We start from the raw sequence: 17861 nt of genomic DNA on the forward strand, positions 1-17861 counted from the left end.
CTGGGCAGGATAAGCTGACATAGCAGATTAAGCTGTGTTTCTTGACTCTTTGGTCAGAAGCCTTGCATTCGTGGACTTTCCTTCTTGCCCCTGCTGTTACCAGTGTGTTTAGCAAAAAGCAACTTTTATGCCAACAAAATCCAAACAGGTTGTTGCTTAAAGGAAAACAAAACTGTCCCAAGCCTCAGACTGTCTCCTTGTCTCTGTTCCCTGTTCTCAAGGCTGCATTTCCCCAGGTTGGTTTGCAGACAGCAAAAGGAGAAACAAGCAGAATCTCTGGTGGGTTTTTAGGGATCAGCAGTTGGTTAGAGTGTGGTGCTGGTAACACCAAGGTTGTGGCATCCATCCCCAGACTGGCCATTCCATGAAGAGCTGGACTTGATCCTTGTGGGTCACTTCCAGTTCAGAATATCCTCTGATCTGTGATCTGGAAATAAAGCTCAGCAGTCAGTAGGAGTAATGTGTTGTCTTTTGCTGCACTTACAGAGCTCAGGGAATAAAAGTCATTCTGTTAACAGTGTGGTAATGTGAGCCTCTGTTGAGTTCTGTAGAAGCATATACATCTTCCTGGCATTGCCTCTGCTCTTCTTTTTTCTTGGCACTTTGAACCTCTTTAAAAGATAGACATGCTCAATTTATTTAAAATTAATAATATAATTGTCCTCCTCACTTCCTGATGTCTGCCAGTGAGGATTTCAATGATAGGTGTTAATGCAGGAGGCAGAAATAAATCTTGAAAGAGCTGCATAATTCAATTTTGCTGTCCAATCTGGAAAACTGTCTGGGGAAAGTATTGTAGACACTGAACTGGCTGAAATATTGCTGTTACCTTCAGCCAAAATTAACCTTCCAAAATTAGATTAACTTAGAAGTCAAATCCTTTGTTTAGTTTTTAGTTTGTATTTTCACTTGAGTTCCTTTGGAGGTGATGATTTCTAGGCTTTGTTTAAAATAAGGCTGTAAGTTTAGCTGTGTCATGTTTCCCCTTTAAAAGTAACATTATGCTGAGATGGCTCCAGGAATCTGGTTCTTAAGGAAAAGATGAAATAATGGAAATAGCACCATTTTCTTGAACTTGGATTGATTCTTGTTATTTAAGTGTCTTATTAGTATTTTAATTAATACCTTGGTGGAAGCCAGCAATAGAAATGTCTGAGAAGGAAAAAAACCTCATTATATTTGTCAACAAATTTGAGCAAACAGAATGTTTGAATCTGCCTCAGACATTGATGTTTTCCTTGAAGTCATGAGAACAGAAACATTTTACTGTGATTTTAGATTATTCATCACCTGAACATTCAGTAACTTCATTAGTGCTCCCCACAAGGCTTTGTATCAGTGCCCCATTCCTAAATGTATTTAATTGAGAGAACCTGTGCTAGTTGCAGGTGAATTGATGTCTGTATTGCAAAAACCCTATCAAGTGGGGTTTGAATTACCATTTCTGTTTGATTTTTTTCCCTGAATGACACTAGTCACTAAGCTACTCTATAGATGTTTGTTCAAATTGATTACTAAAAGAAAATTATTAGACACAGGCATCAGCTTGCAACATCCCTAATGCCAAAGTTTTCTAAAAGGAGCTTTATGCAGCTGCTCACCAGCCTGGCTCTTACAGAATGAATGTTTGCCTGTGACAGTGTGGTGGTGATTGCTGTTCTTAGCAGAGTCTAGGTGAGATGGACTTCAGAACACATTCAAAATACAACTTGATATTTACTGGAAAATAAAAGGAAACTCTTCTCTTTTTTCCAAGATATAAATGCACACCAGCAGCACTGGTGGTGCAAAAGCAAACCACTGCAAATGCTGGTGTTTGATATCCTAGAGAGGATTGTTTCATGCCCATAGTCTGAGCTACAGAATGCAATATCTTGGAGTGATGGCTTTAATTTCCCACTAGAGGAATAGGGATGCAGTGGGATCAGGGAAGGAAAGAGCACAGATGCATCCACAAAGACAAGAGAAGAGCTGTGTGTGGCTGGGCCTCATTATGAATATCAGTTACATAAAATCCATGCCATAGATCATTTTCTAATTTAGGTATAGTCAGTCTGCACCAGGTGCCTTTCAAATCCTCTAGAAACCACTGCAAAATTTAAGAACAAAAATAACTGCTTTTCAGCAGCAGCACTGAAGTTCTGCTGGCAGACAGACTTTGCATTTAGCCATCTGAGGGCAAGTTCACATGTCAGGTTCCCATCTGTCACCACAGCATTGGGGCACCCAAGGCACGTGGCTTTTCTGGTTTTGAAGCATCAACCCTCAAAGAGGAGTTGCTGCAGTTCTCAGCAGCAAAGCATTTAATCTTATTTTTGAGTGGCTCTGCTTCTTGTGTGAGACCTTGTTGGGTTGCAAAGTGCATAAATAAAATAAATTGTACTTATTGGTTGCAGTCACTAGATACAAAGAAGCAGAGCTTTGCATAGGTCAGCTGTTGATCCCATACCAATAAAATGTTACTTTGATTAAATACTGTAGACCTTTAGCTAGCCCACAACAATGCAAGACATTATTCTTGTAATCAAAACACATGATAAAGATGGTCATTTAGAAGGAACAATAGCCTGAGGTTATTTTCTGGATAAGTTAATTTTAAGCTCTGGTTTGACAGGCTACTGAATGCAAAAGGAATGGAGAGTGTGGACTCATTTGCTCAAACTCTGGGCTTCATTCAAAATCAGTCTGAAGCCTTGCTCTGCAGAGCTTACTAGAGGTAACTTGGCATAATATACATCTTCCCTCTTTAGAAGAATTTTCAGTGTTTCTTTCTTTAGGTGTATAGCTTCAGGTCCCTACCTCAAAAATTATCTTTTGGGATCAAATATTTATCTCCATAATTTAATTAATTAAATAGGATTTGCAATTTAAAGGCCTTTTTATTTTTCCCTTTCCTTTTTAGATATTTCAGAGTATCAGAAAATAAGGAGGTATGTTTATTATGATTAAGTGAGTTTGGAAAGTGGGGCAGCATGTAGTTTGAGCTCCAGTTTAGCTCCATATCCTAATGAGTTTTGTTGTCAGAATGGACTAAATTTCCCAACATGCTTCTACAAACCAAGTTTTGAAGTTGTGTACCTTCATCACAATCTCCATTAATGGCTCTGCACATGCAGATGTGGGCAGATGAATAAAAGGAGTGACCAGCCAGGGACACTGGGTTGAATCTGGTACTACCCCTTTCCAAAGCAAGAGTATCAGTCATTCTCCAGCCTGGCATTTCACCAGAGGAAGCAGAGGGAGATGCATGTCAGGTTGTTTGGTAGGTGTTTGCCCATTCCAGCAGATGACACACTGTCACACACTGCTGGCCCAGGGATGCATGCTGAATTCAGTCCTGTTGTTCTTTCTAAATAAATTTTGACAGGACTTGTTCTGACTTGTGCTCTTCCTTCACTAGACAGGTCTGTTTTGATCCTTTTCAGAATGGTCATTCACTTTCCAAAGAAGTCTCACACTGATAGACCACCTGTAAATCATAGCCCTTGCTGCCTTTTTATTTGCTTCCCTGCCAGCCTGCAATTCAGTTTTCATTAGAGCTGCCTAAAGCCAATAAATGTAAGCTTTTACCATGCAGACATTGTAAGAAATAAGAAGTCCTGTGGATTTTTAACAAATTACAGGCAGAATAAGATTGTAATTTGGGATGTAGACTGACTTAAGAAGTTGATTCAATTGATGTGGCATAATAGTAATTCAGCATAATGTGCTCATGCCATTAGACTTGCACAGAAAAATGTTCCAAACAGCTATAATGAATAGTTTGGGTTTTGAAAGCCTGAGAGAGCAGTTTCACCTGGAATCATAACTGGCATCTCTCAGAATGCTTGCACATTAAGAAAATTCAAAAAGGTATATGAATTTGAGTAAATTTCAGTACCACCTTGGGTAAAATTAAATTTTAGTGTCACTCAAGCACTTCTGGAGATGTAGAGGTGAAATCTGCTTTACCTGTACAACTCTGGAGAAAACTAACTCTGATTCAAGGCACCTGCATCATGCTGTGCATGAAAAACATAGAAAGACTTTCCCAAGAGGCTAAAATTTTAAGTCCCAGTATTTTTTAGTGCAATTTAGCTGCTTAAAGAAGCTTGATTCTTACCTGCTTAATTCCAAAGTAATTTAGGTACCTCTAAACATGCCCAAAGGAGTGTTGTATGGAGGGTGCCTATGGAATTCACCCCAATGCACCTCAAAACTCCTAACTTTCTGAGCTGAGGAAAAAAATGAAAAGAGAACCCAAAAAGGAAAGAAAAGCCATTGCCTAAACAAAGACCAGATAACTCACAAAGCAAATATCCCATGGCACAAAAAGCTGGAAGCTGCCTGAGAGTGCCAGATTTAAAAGCACCCATGATAATGACCCCTCCACACACAAGGTTCTCATTTTGGTATTCTTATGATACAGTAACAATATTGGGGGGCACAGATAGATATGGAATACAATAACATTATGGATTACCCCAGGACATTCCATCCCTTATCCCATATTGTCTGATTAATGCCCAAATTAATACATTTCAACTGTAAACATACCTACACACATATCTATACATATCTACATATAACTATATACAAATATAATTTCAGTGGTCACTGACCATCGCCCCAGATATGGACAGAGTTCATTTGGTCCATGACTGATATGACTGGTAATTAAATGTCCATGGTAATTAAAATATGCGGTGGCAGTGACATTCAGCAGCCAGTGGTGCATTCCAGCCTTCCAGGCTGTTCTCACCTACAGTCAAATCCCCCTGAGGTGCACAACATGTTTCCCCAACCCTCTGCTTAACCCACCAAGTGTAACCAGGTCCTTGAGCAAAAACAATCCCATGGATAGGCTTGCTCAAGGCAGACTGAATCCAAACAGTCTTTCCTAACATGATTTCATAAGCACAACAGGGACTTTGTCTGCTGTTCAGGGGTTTGGATTGGGCAGGGCCAGCTCAGTTAGTGGAATCTCTGGTGTTAACTAAGTGCTGATGCAATTCCCCCCAGTTAAAGCCCCTTCTAAATCCTCCCCCCTTAGATATAAAGTGAACTAGTTTATGAAAAATATGTCCCAAGAACCAAGAGAGGATAGAGGCTTTGGAAAGTGTTTTTACTTCCTGCCTGTTAGGGCAGGGAAGAGTACTGGGAAAACCAGCTGTGAATGCAATAATAGGCTACAAAGCTACAAATAAATGTGTAAAAGTACAGAGAATATATAAAAGAAAAAAGGCAAAAAACTAGCCAGTATCAATGTGACTATTGCAGTGGTGATTTGCCATTTTCAGACATGTGGTTCTGTCTTCGTTCTCCTAAAAAGTGCACACACAAATTGTCTACAACTTGAGCAAGGTCTCTGGCACCAGGGACAGTCACATTCTGGACGCAGTTGTCAAATCTGGCTCCTCAAGGAACCCTTGCAGAGCTTTGACAGTGTCTAATTTCACAGGGTTTTTTGTAAGGACAGCCCAGCCATCTGGGTCTTTCAGCAGAAGATGATGGGCCAGGTGATCCCATCATAATTACCAACATTTTCTCTCCAAGTTTTTGCACAGAAATAAGATCCTTCAGGCACCAGGTAGTCTCCCAGGCAGTAAGTCTTTTCCCCATTGCTCTGAAATCACAGCTGCACGGAATGACCTGAGGATATGTGCAGGAGATAAATGTGTTCAGATCCACAGGTGACATCAGGTACTTCCTGAGGGGCCTGAAATATCACTTGTGATATTGAATATCATCACATGCTGTTCTACTCACCTCCTTTACTCAAATCTCTTTTATAATATCTTGCAATATATGTCAAGGTGTTGGGAAAAAAAATGAAGCTTCATGTTTTCTTTATTAGAAAAAAAGAAAAAGCCCACAAAAGACCAAACTGTTTCTGAGTAAGTTATATCTGGTGAGTGGAGAATTGATCTGAATCTGGAATTGGTGGAGGTGAAGGTATTAGTTGTAATCTGGTACATAATTTTGGATTGCTGTCCTCCAAATCCATAATTTTGGGTTGCTGTATTTTGGATTGCTGTCCTCCAAAGCAATGGTACCTCATATTCTATAGTCTTGCTATCTGCAAATTCATTCCCTGCTTGCTCAAATTTAATAAATCCAGAAATAGGCTTGAAACTACGTGGAGGCTCCCTTAGCATGCCTTGTCTTTTAAACAGATCCTTGTTTTTGTGATCACAGATTGGAAGCAAATCACCTGCCTGTCTGCTTGCTTTGGGGTAGAGTCTTTCTTGGGAAGAGCTGACTTTGCAAATACCCAATTACAACATAATGTGTTTTTTTAGGCTGAGGGAATGTGCTTCAGTCTGGCTTTGGGGGTTTTTTGGTAATCAGACTTGTATCCTGTAGAAAGAACTGTGATACCTGTGTATGCTTTGCTCTATGGATAATTCAAATCAAGATCTGATTTAAAGCCTGCAACACTTAACACTAGTCAACAGAATAATTATGTGATTGGTGCAGGGAGGAACCAGCATCTAAATTAAAGGGAGAGAGGAGCCTGTGTTAGAAATTAGATGGGAAAGTCCTTCCTCTGTCACCAGTGATCTTCTGTGACCTTGTGCTAAAGCTTTTGACTGTCCAATTGACGTGTAAGTCTTGAAAGGGCGGTATTGTTTCACAGAAAAGGAGCTGTTGTCTAAAAAATCCCCAAAACTTTGTAAGATTTATCTTCTTAAACTTTCTAGTGCTTTCAGCTCTGGCATGTATCAGCAGGTGGTAATTCTAATGCCGGTTTTAAAAGTATCTTCTAAAGTATTTTAAGCACTGACTTTTTTTTTTTTTTTTTTGAAATTGCTAGAAATAGCAGTATGAAAGCAAAAGCTTGAAGTGTTTTTACTTTCTGAAAGTACCAGAGTTGATGAGTTTTTAAGCACACCAAATTTTAATGAAAAAATCCAATTCTTGCTAAGCTCTGCTATTGGTCTCTGAGGCTATCACTGTTAGCAGTGGATTAGGAGAACAATGTCACTGAACTGAATTCCTCTTTAATATGCCACAATTGAAAGGATGATAAGAAGACTTTCACATTTCAGAAAGCTTTTTGATTGTAGTACCTTTAATAACTTTAAATTAAGTTATGGCTTTACATTAAAATGTATAAAATTGGGAAGTCCCCGCATCACAAAGTAGTGCAGAAATGATTAGAATGACTTTGTTGTGCTGATGAATTGAGCACAAGATGAGCACTGGCCTACTGCTAAAAAGGTGAACCCTATTAAAATGATTTTTAATAAGCTTTTTAAATGCTTTCCATTTTGCTATTCACATAATTAAAAGGGAGGGGAAATTACTCAGACTAGGTAAAGAAAGAAAAGCCTTTGGGCCTTATACCACTTTCTCCACTTTCTTCAGCTTAGTTTCATTTGCAGAGTTAAAATTTGCAGGTACAGCTGTCATAAATTTTAACTTAGAGGGCTTGAAGGTTGTATTGCCTTCAGAGAGGGCAAGCACCACTGCTTTTCCTATTTTGGATGAGTTTTTAACCTGTCTTTCTGTGGTATGTTCAAAGGACAAAGGAGGAATTGAGAATCTGACTCCATGTTCTTAGGAGGCTCATATATCATGTCATATCATATCATATCATATCATATCATATCATATCATATCATATCATATCATATCATATCATATATCATATCATATCTATACTAAAATTATACTAAAGAATAGAGAAAGGATACAGACAGAAGGTTACAAAGAATGATCATGAAAACTCATGACTGCTTCCAGAGTGCCAACACAGCTGGATGGGGATTGGTCATTAAGTTGAAACAATTCACATGAAACCAATCAAACAACCACCTGTTGGATAAACAATCTCCAACCACATTCCAAAGCAGCAAAACACAGGAGAAGCAATCAGATAATTACTGTTTTCATTTTTATCTGAGGCTTCTTAGCTTCCCAGGAGAAGAAATCCTGGTGAAGAGATTTTTCAGAAAATATGACAGTGGCAGCTTTCTATCCTTGTTTTGTACCTGCAGAGTATTTCTGTTCTCTGAGCTGGTGTTGCTGAGATTGTGTGTTTAGCCAGAACAACCAACATGATCCATGTATGAGTTGCCCATTTTTGTAACTCTGTTACAGTGCCAGGGTCTTGTGCCCTCACACCAAGCTGTTTACAAATGTATCATTAGGATATTTTCCAGCATAGCAGGTCAAATGCTATTACTGAAATGAAACTCCAAAGTGCATTTGGAAGAACACTGATTACCAGACTAAATAATCCAGAACAATTGGCCAGAGTCTAACAAACAAAAATGAGCAATAAAACCAAGCATGTTGGAATATTTTGGCAGTTAACTAGTTCTTTCTTTCCTAGATAATCATACAAACCTAGTAGCTATTAAACAGTGATTTGCATGCCAGGAACAATGTTACTAACAGAAGGAAATCACATAATTAATATGTATAAAAGTTGGACCTCTGAAGGTATCCTGAGTCTCTTCTAAGAATTTTTTTTCAAGGACACATCAAAAGAGTTCTGAAAATAGGCAAAAATGGATTTGGATTTTAATACAAAAGATATGGAAACAGCTCTCCTCCTGTCCACTGAGTGCTGGAGAGGAGATCCTTTCATCCAGCCTTGCTCCTACTCCAGCTGCTTGCAGTGGCCTCCTGGGTGCAATGAAGTTCATACTGATTCTCTTCTGGATCTCTAGGGAACTTTTCATCTTTTCTGGCACTTGGTGTTGATGTGCTCCTGCCCCTCTCCCAGCTTGCTGTGACTCTCATCCTCTCCTTGTCCCATCTGACTTTGGGAAGCATCTTTCCATACATTGCAAGGATCACTGTTCTTTTTCTCCTGTCACTTTTTCCACTTTGCTGTCCATTGCAGCTGACAGGACAGAGCAGCCTTCCCCTGCAGTGCCCTGCCACAACTCTGATCACTGTTTGTGATGTGAGCACTTGTGCCATCAGTCACTGTTCCCTCACTGCGGGGGAGCACTCCCAGCCAGCATCTTTGGGCACAGCAGCCTGTGTTTCAATGAAGGAACAGCTTCTTTGTGGCAAGGGCACAGCAGCTCTGGGCTGTATTAACATACCAGGGTAAATGCAGATCTGGGTTTTATAAGATGGCTAATTTGTTCAGAGGTGGTTGTTGAAGAGCACATAATGTCAAGCCATATGGCAGGAAACCTTCATACAAAATTAATTCCATCATTAGCTGTTCGTGCCTGCTTGTTGCCATTTTCCCAAGGATCTTTTTTGTGTTCAAGGAATCTGTGGTATTCACTCAACTCTGGAGCACAGATGTGGAAAAGAAATGTACCTGCTGTTCCTTGTGTGTCACATAAGTGTGTGCTTAGAGCAGAGGGATTTTTTACTTTGCCATTAGAGCTATCATGCCAAAACAATGAGTAATGGCTTTAAAGAAAAGGCATGACAGTCAATTATCTGGCCATACATACCAAGGTGAATGCAGTAGGTCTTTTGACATGTCCAGTGAGATATTTTGGTACCTTTGAGCCTTTGGTAGTCATAAACTAGAATTATTGCAGTAACTTTTCAGCACAGTGCTAAAACACTATCAGAATGCTATGTTTTACATTTCATTTTCTGCCATATTCATCCTGCAGGAATTACTGTTTTGGGACTTTTTGTAAAGAACCCTCCTTTGAGAACTAATTATGAAAAATATTTCTCTCTTTCTCACTTTAAATTACCTCTTAGACTATTGCAGTTCATCTTGAAGGCATTTTTGTAATCAGTTTTTTTCATGAACATTAATACAACCTGTGGCAGGTCTGAATGAAATAGAAAGTTTCACCATTTCTGCCAAGAGAATAGTTTTTGTCTCAGGTGCTTTTTTTGTTTGCTATTTTTTGTATGTTCTTCTTCTTTCTTTAATATTGAAACAGGTGGTTTCTTAAAAAGATAGCAGATTGTTATAGTTTGAGGGAATTATTCTTGAGAAATGAGTGAATAATTAGGACAGTTTCCTGAACAAAACACTTCCCTTACCCCAAAGCTCTGCATTCAAATAACTAAATGTTGTTTCTTCAGAGGAGAATGTGCTTCTCTGGCTTGAAAATTTATTTCCCATGGAAGACCAGTGAATGATTTTAAATTTATCTCTTTCTGTGGTCAGTCTGTAGTACAGTAAAGGAGTTTATCCCTGAGCTCCAGATTTCTCTTGCAGGTGTTTGGGTGACACTGGATGCATTTGTAATATCTGTTTGATCAAACCTATTACCCAGTGTTTTGTTCAAAAGTTCAAAAATTATAATAAATTTATGAAGTCACACATGCCTGAAAAGTTGCATCCAAATGAACCCACATATAATGGAAGCCTTTTCAGGTTTGTGAAAACTAACTGTGTTAGTGTACATCCCCCAGTTTCTCTATGTACAAATGTGACTGAAATCTGCACAGTGGTTGGTGAATATTAACTTAGGGGAAGGAAAGGAATTGTCTCCCATGTGCTTCTCATTAGTAAGACCTAAAAAAAAAAAAAAACAGGAAGGAAATTTTGAGGGCAACTCAATGAAAAGATAGTAGGTTCTGACATAATATGGAATTTATACAAATCTCTCTGCAGATAGCCATCATCAAAACAAACCCCAATCAATGCAAGGATTGTGGAAGCTTTATGAGGGGAAGATTTTTAAAGTCCTTTTGTGTATTATGTGGTGAATATCCTGCAGCATGGATCTGAGGTTTGCATCTGCTGTGTTTGCTAATGCTAGACAATTCTATTAGCATGTCATGATTCTGTGACTGCAGAATAGACTAGGAAGCATCATGCAACCACAGGATGAAAGAGTTGCCAAGCTGGGCATAAGAAGGAAGTGGAAAATAAATTCTTTTCTGCTTTTCCAGAGCTTAATACAGACATTTCAGTAGACTGTTTTATGGTTATTGGAAGGACTGTTCACATCCCATGGAAATATTTTTAGGTTTTTTTGCTGTTCATTTAATTTTCCAAAGTGGTTGTAATAAATTTGATCAAGTAAACCTTATGACATTTTATATTTCATTCCGCAGAAATACCTCAGGAGCTTTTTCTCTGCAATGCTGAAATCTCCATCATCTCCACTGAACATTGACAAAGTGGGGCTGACATTGTCCAAATACACCATCTGTGAATTCTCACCCTTCTTCAGGAAAGGCGTTTTTGACTACAGCAGCCATGGGACCAGCTAAGTTGTGGGCCAGGATCCTTGTGCTGGAGGAGTATGGTTGGAGTGGTGCCTTCACTTTTGTGCAAGAGGAATGAGGGAAATCAAAAACCCTGTGTCTCCTCCATGCCTGGAAACATCCAAACTGCCCAAGTGGAGACAGCCAGGCCCCCACGCTGACCTGTGTCCTTTAGCAGCTCCCAAGGCAGTGCCTGCATTCTCCTGCCATGGGCTGTACAGACATTTTTGTGTAAGTTGCTCTGTTAATAGTGTACAAAGATTCTGACTCTGGTAATGAGTTTGGATCCCTTCTTGGCAGCAGTGCTTCCTTCCCATTTTCTCAGATAATTTGTTCGAGAGCATCTCGTGTTTACCATGGCAGTGTGTCATGCTGACAGAGGGTTTCCCAGAGGCCTTTTGGTTTCTGTCCAAGCTGTTCCTTAAAGAACAGCTCCTCTTTTGTTTCTTTATAGCATGTTTAAGGTAATGATCATGCTCCACTCTTGTTTCATTTTCTTTCCCTTCTAGATACACTGAGTATTGACTGTATAATTGTATAGTTTTTCTCAGAAGAATTAAAGGGCCTGGGTAACTTGAATGCTTACAAAAATATGTGCTGCAGGAAGAATATAATTTGAACCCTGTCAGAGTCCTCCACACTTAATTATTTGGAGGCTGAACAAATCATTCACCATTAATAAAGAAGCAAAGGAAGCAATAGTTACCAAATAACATGGTCAGCATCTTTTCAGATTTCGTAATCATTCAGACTGGAAATGGAAACTCTGCACTGTGCAGAGCTCATAGCTATGCATAAAGCTGATGCAAAGTGCTATATATTGTTTTTTAAATAGCTTCTTCACAATAATTGTAAAAACTGAAGTTTATTTGCATCAGTTAAAATTTACAGGATTTAAATAATAGTACTTTAAAATTACTCAGGATTTATTCAGACTTGCACATATATATACAGGTAGAACTAATTTTATATTGCTGCAGATTCAAAGCTATGTATACACTGTGACTGGAATTATGTGTATATGTTAATGTATAATTGGTTGTATAAAAATCAGAATTGAATTACTTCCAGTTATTAAAATGCATAATGAAAGGTAAGTTTTGTGTGCCATTTGTTCAGAGTGTGAAGCATTTTTTTCTGAGTTGACATCCCTAACCACTGGTAGGTTGTGATAATCAAACTATTTCATGTCATTGAAAATTGTGATTAAAACCTAAAGTAACAACACTGGTGGCATTTTTATTTCATGACCTAAATGATAGGAACAGCAGTGTTTCACATTTGATACATCCATGGTCCTGAGGGAACTGGCCAAGGAAGTGTCCAAGGCACTATTCATCATATTTAAGAAGTGATGGCACTGGGGGGAAGCTCTCTCTGACTGGAGAAGGGGAAACATAACCCTCATTTTTAAAAAGGGAAAAGAGGAAGCCCCAAGGAACCACAGAGCAGTCAGTCTTCCCTCAGTGCCTGGCAAGATTATGGAGCAGGTCCTTTTGGAAACTGTGCCAAGGCTCATGGTGAATTATGTGGTAATTGATGACTGCCAGTATGCCTTCACTAAAGAAAAATCATGCCTGATGAATTTGCTGGCCTGCAGGAATAGTGGGAATTGCCTTAAACTGGTTTTGTTAGATATCGGGAAGGAATTCTTGGCTATAGGGGTGGTGAGTTGCACAGAGAAGCTGTGAGCAGCCCCTTCACTGGAGGTGTTCATGGCCAGGCTGGATGGGGCTGGCTGTGAGAAACCTGATGAGAAACACCAAGGAGGTGTCACTGCCTGTGGCAGGGCTTCAAGGATTTCTAAGGTCCTTCCCAAGCCAGGCCCTTCTGTGATTCTGTGCTGATGTATAAAGATAACTGGGTTCCATTACTAAGCGTAGCCTGACACAATAAGCATCTTAATTACAATTTTAAAAGAAAATAAAAAGATGGATGATTTAAATTTTTAGAGTATTTTTATAATTTTAATTAATTTCAGGGAAAGCAAAAGTTAGGGTAAAATTTCTAGGCCCTGTTATTAGCAGGGTAGCATTTATTACCTTTGAATGTGTCTGACTTTATCTGATTCTAACTGACTTAAGTATTTTAATACCTCTGATTGGGAAGCTAAGCATTCTGATCAAAGCTGTTGATTCCCAAACTGTTTTTTTTCACTGGGTCCTGGACATTCCTGGACTCCTTCATGCACTGGAGCATTACCTGCCTGTGCTTGGTCACTGACAGGGACCTGATCTCATGATCCCTGCTCTGCCCAGTGCCTTTATTGCGCTTCTCCAGGGCCCTCTGTGCACTTTTCATCCTCCTGACCACAAGGCTGTGTGTTCCCTTCCTGCTTCCCTCTGCCATTTGGCTTTGCTTCTGCTTCCCAGATCAGAAGGTGGAAGTTGGTGCTGGTTGGGATCCTGTGGTGAGCTGAGTCACTGGAGTTTGGGTTGCAGCACTCAATGGAAGACTGGTAAGTGCATGTGGTTGTCCTGCTCTGATGCCCACAGGGGTGCTTCAGAGGCAGAAATGAGGGATGATCAATAAATAACTCTGAATCTCACTTCAAAGCCAGTGACTGTTCTGTTTGTCCTTCTCCCTTGGCCTGTTCCCCTTCCTACCCCATTGCAGTGAGGTATGATAAAGAATTAATGCCTCAGAGTCTTCAGAAAAATGATTTTGTGTAACTGTAGAGCATTATTTCCTGGGTGCCACTTCTATGAAAGGACCTTGCAGGCCAAAAAAAGGTAAACTGCTTTATCTGCTGCACTGATAAACTCATTTCCTGCAGTTTTCTTTCCTGAAAACCTACCAGTGTGCCAAGCAGAACTCCATTGCACCCACCACGTGGTGAGTACTGGTTATGAAAAGGCAAAAACAAACAGGACTCCTAGAGGTATTTTGTGTCACTTTGGATTTGGAGAACCTGTTTAAGAAAAACTCAATGTGATAAAGAGTTAAGTCAAGTGAAAAATTTGAATATTAATTTTTTTAACTTGAATTTAAAGGAAGACTTGTACTGGCTTCCTGCCAACAGTACAAATTGATTCAGGACCAGATGCTCCAATGGTGTAACCTTGCCTATAAGGTGGTTAATTTATGTTGTCTAGTTTACCTGACCTGCAGTGTGAAATGTGTACATTGCAAATAACAGAGGTCTATTAATCACTCCATTTACAATGTCATCAAGTTAAAAGCTACAGAGTTGTGAATGTAAGCATGAGATTAGGACCACAACCCCAGCTACCAGTTTTTCCCACCTTCTTACCTGTCTTTCACTGGTGTCCAGAGTTTAATCAATGATGGCAAGCTCAGGCTAAGCTAGGAGGCATCTTTGAATAATTACATCAGTAAAAAATATGATAGCTGTTTATAACCTACAGTCTTTGAACTCAGACTTCAAGAGAAGTTTCCAATAGAAGCTGAAATGCATATAGCTAGCCATTTTAAAGATGTTCCAATTGCATTTTTCTGTAGATATCCTCAAGCTCTAAAATTGTCCATTAATTTTATTTTCAACATACTGACACTTTTAACAACATTGTGAAAGTTATTTTCAGGCCTGGTACGGGTGGTGGCTTTTTTTCCAAGAACCTAAGTAATTGAGAAATGTCCTTAAGTAAAACCTAACTTATGTATCAGTCCTATATATATTTCAGGCAAAGTGTGTGTTTAAGTACTTTACTATAATGGGGCTATCACAATTACCCATGCAACTGAAATCATGTCTCCATTAAAGTCACCAAACAGCTTGGCTCATATCCTCGCTGAGCCTACAGCAGATTTTCATCACCAGGATTGCACCAAAAAGGCTGAAAAGCACACTGGAGAAGGTGCTTGGCTTTTTTTTTTTTGTATTTTTTTCTTTTTCTTTCTGCATAACATGATTAAATGCAACACAACTTTGAGGAAAGCCTTGCTGTTGGTCTTGACCCTGCTCTCCTTTAACTGGAAGTGCTTTTCCCCTGAATATGCTGCTGCTCATAGGCAAGAGGGTGAGCATCCCTCAAAGCCCTGCTGATAAATGACTCCTGGCAATCTCCTTGCTCCTGGGGGTGGGAATAAGAAATAGGTTTGTATTAGACTGTGATAAAGCTTGAAATTTTATATGGTCCCAACTCACCAAAGCCCCAAAATTGGAAAAAATAAATTATTTTTAACTTACAAGTTTCTTATGTCTGTCCATGGGTTTATTTTCTCTGTGTTGCATTAGATTCTGGGGGAAAAAAAAGATAAGCTAAAGAGCAAAAACTTTCTGGCTTCCATCCTCATAATGGGAAATAGAAGATATTCCTTTGCAGGACAGGCTTCCTGAGCAATTAAAGTCTATGCAGTTGTACAGGCCCTGAACCTGTTAAAGGCTTAAAGTCTGATAAAGGTGTATTTTCTTGGCAAAGGTGTAAGGAGTCCTGCCACTTTTTAAAATTGTTGTTTTATTATTTAAGAGAATGTTTTGTTATTATTGGTGGCAGACCAGAATGCTGCTGTGGATGTACCTTTTTATTCCTATTACAATGAAAACAAAGTCAATTAGGAATAAAAATATCATAAAATATAATCAATTAAAGTTGGAAAAGGCCTGTAGGATCATCAAGTCCAACCATTAATGGACTATGCCACCGTGTCACCAATAAACCATGTGCCCAAGTACCACATCCACACATCATTTGAACATTTCAAAGGCTGGTTATTCCACCATTTCTCTGGGCATCCTGTCCCAGTGCCAGACTACTCTCTCCCTGAAGAAATATTTTTTAATATCTAATCTAGACCTCCCCTGTTGCAACTTGAGAAAGAAACAGGTTGGGAAAGTGAATGGTGACCTGAAAATTAATTTTGTGGGAAACAGGTAAACTTCCTTATGCCACCTGATATCCAGTGAAATCCATACAAGAGCTCATCCAGCTGGCTGGAAATACCTGATCACAAACAATACTGTTCTTTTGGCTTTTTGAGACTGAGTTTTAGAAGGAATGTGTTGGGAAGCCGTATTAAGGGTGAACATTAATGATTGACAAAATGGAGGCAAGATTTTGGACCGAAGCTTTAGTCTCATGTCTGCAGTGTGTAACAAGTCTTAGAAGCAAAAATGGAAGTGGCAGCATGGGAAACCCTGTATATTTTTCTTCTTTAAACCTTGTTTTCTTTATAAATACTGACAATTTTCTCTGAAGTTCTGCTGATATTGGAGCATGCAGCACAGCTTCTGCTCTCACACGGAGTTTCGGCAAGAGTGGTGGTTGTTTTTTGAAACTGGTCTCAGAAAAAGAAATAGGTCTAAAAAAAAAAGTTTACAGACTCTTTCAAAGTCCTTCTCAGTTTCTTTTGCTAGCTTCTTCTATCTTCTCATGACAGTTTTGTCTGGGTGGCTTGTTCTTGTTCTTTGTAAGTTTTCAATTACTTCTTGTCTGTAGTCTCATTTTACAGATGGTTTATAAGAATGTGCTGAGAGGAGTTGAAGAGAAAGCAAATCCTTTACTATATGACAATTGGTAGTGGTCATCTTCTGATAACTTGTTCTGATCTCCTGTTTTTCTGTTTCCTTAAAGGCATGGATCAGAGATCATCAACTGAAACCACATTTTAGTTGTGTTCTGCAAAAATTGGTGTCCTTGATTTTTGATATTGGGAATTACAACAGAAATCAGAATCTCAAAAATGCGCCGGTGAAAATTGTTAATGGTGTTGTTGTTGTTCTCCCTGGGAAATCAGTGTGTTTTCAGGACTTCTGCATGTGAATACCTTGGAGATGTATGGGTTGCAAATGACTCCTTTCCATGGTGCAGAGTAGCATGCTGATAATAGGAGCAAAATGAATCTACTGATAATGACAGCTTCAAGAATTGTTCTGTGGAAACTAATGATGTTTGTGTCAAATCACCTGTTTTTCTCATTGAGTTCAACAAGAGAGAAGGCAATGCTCTACTGCTGAAAAAACAAGCCATGGCCCATTTTCATCCAAAACCACCTCCAATTCTCATTATTTTAGTAGCTGAGCAACAGGAGAAGAGTGCTGGACAATGCAGAGGCAGCAGAGCCCTCTGAAAGATCAGCATAAGAGAATGTGAACAATTAAATTCATATCTCAGCCTGTCCTGTGCTCAGATCTGTCCTGTTCTGAGCTTGGGAGTGTTCATTAATGCAGTGTGGGTGAAAGAACATGCCAGTTCAGGGAAGCAAGTGCTTCCAGGAGGGCCCCAGCACAGAAAGGTTGCTGAGCAATGTCTAAAATCAGAACCTTGGATGAGCTTCCAAGCTGCCTGAGCTATTGATTCTGGCACCTGCTTGCATAAGCAGGTGCTCAGGCTTATGTGCTCAGATGAAGTTACCTCTTAACATCTTAATTATGTGCCAGACTCTGGCTGTATCTATTGTGTGAGTGATTCTCAGTGTTGGTAGGAAAGGCAGTGGAGAATGGAAGAATGCAAAAAAAGTTGCAAGAAAATAAAAGAAAAACAACCCCAGACCAAAGAAACAAAACAAAACCAAGTGATTGTTCGAAAAACAAAGGTATCACAAACTTCTTAATCTGTGGTAATTTAACATTTGCATAACATTGTTTACTGAATGGACACAGAATTGCTCAGATTTGTCAAGTCTATCAGCAAATTGAGAGCATCTCTCAGCACAGCTCATTTCATGTGCAAGGGGATTTCACCACCCCTGTTCTTTTGTAGTGGTGGAATAGGGTTTTAGGGGACTGGGACTCTGCTGGGTGTATTGGCAACTTGTATTTC

General features: G+C 39.3%; 1 protein-coding gene across 1 annotated transcript in view; it reads left to right on the forward strand.

Moving 5' to 3' along the window:
- The window catches only part of KIF16B (kinesin family member 16B), a 141240-nt gene extending 129066 nt beyond the window's left edge, over positions 1-12174 (forward strand). Inside the window, exon 26 of the mRNA XM_058801365.1 lies at positions 10987-12174. Coding sequence (XP_058657348.1) covers positions 10987-11145 — 159 coding nt within the window. The 3' untranslated portion in view covers positions 11146-12174. The remainder of the gene's footprint in view (positions 1-10986) is intronic.
- The last annotated feature ends 5687 nt before the right edge of the window (positions 12175-17861 follow it).

Source organism: Ammospiza caudacuta, chromosome 3 (assembly GCF_027887145.1).
Source record: "Ammospiza caudacuta isolate bAmmCau1 chromosome 3, bAmmCau1.pri, whole genome shotgun sequence".
Classification (NCBI taxonomy): Eukaryota; Metazoa; Chordata; class Aves; order Passeriformes; family Passerellidae; genus Ammospiza; species Ammospiza caudacuta.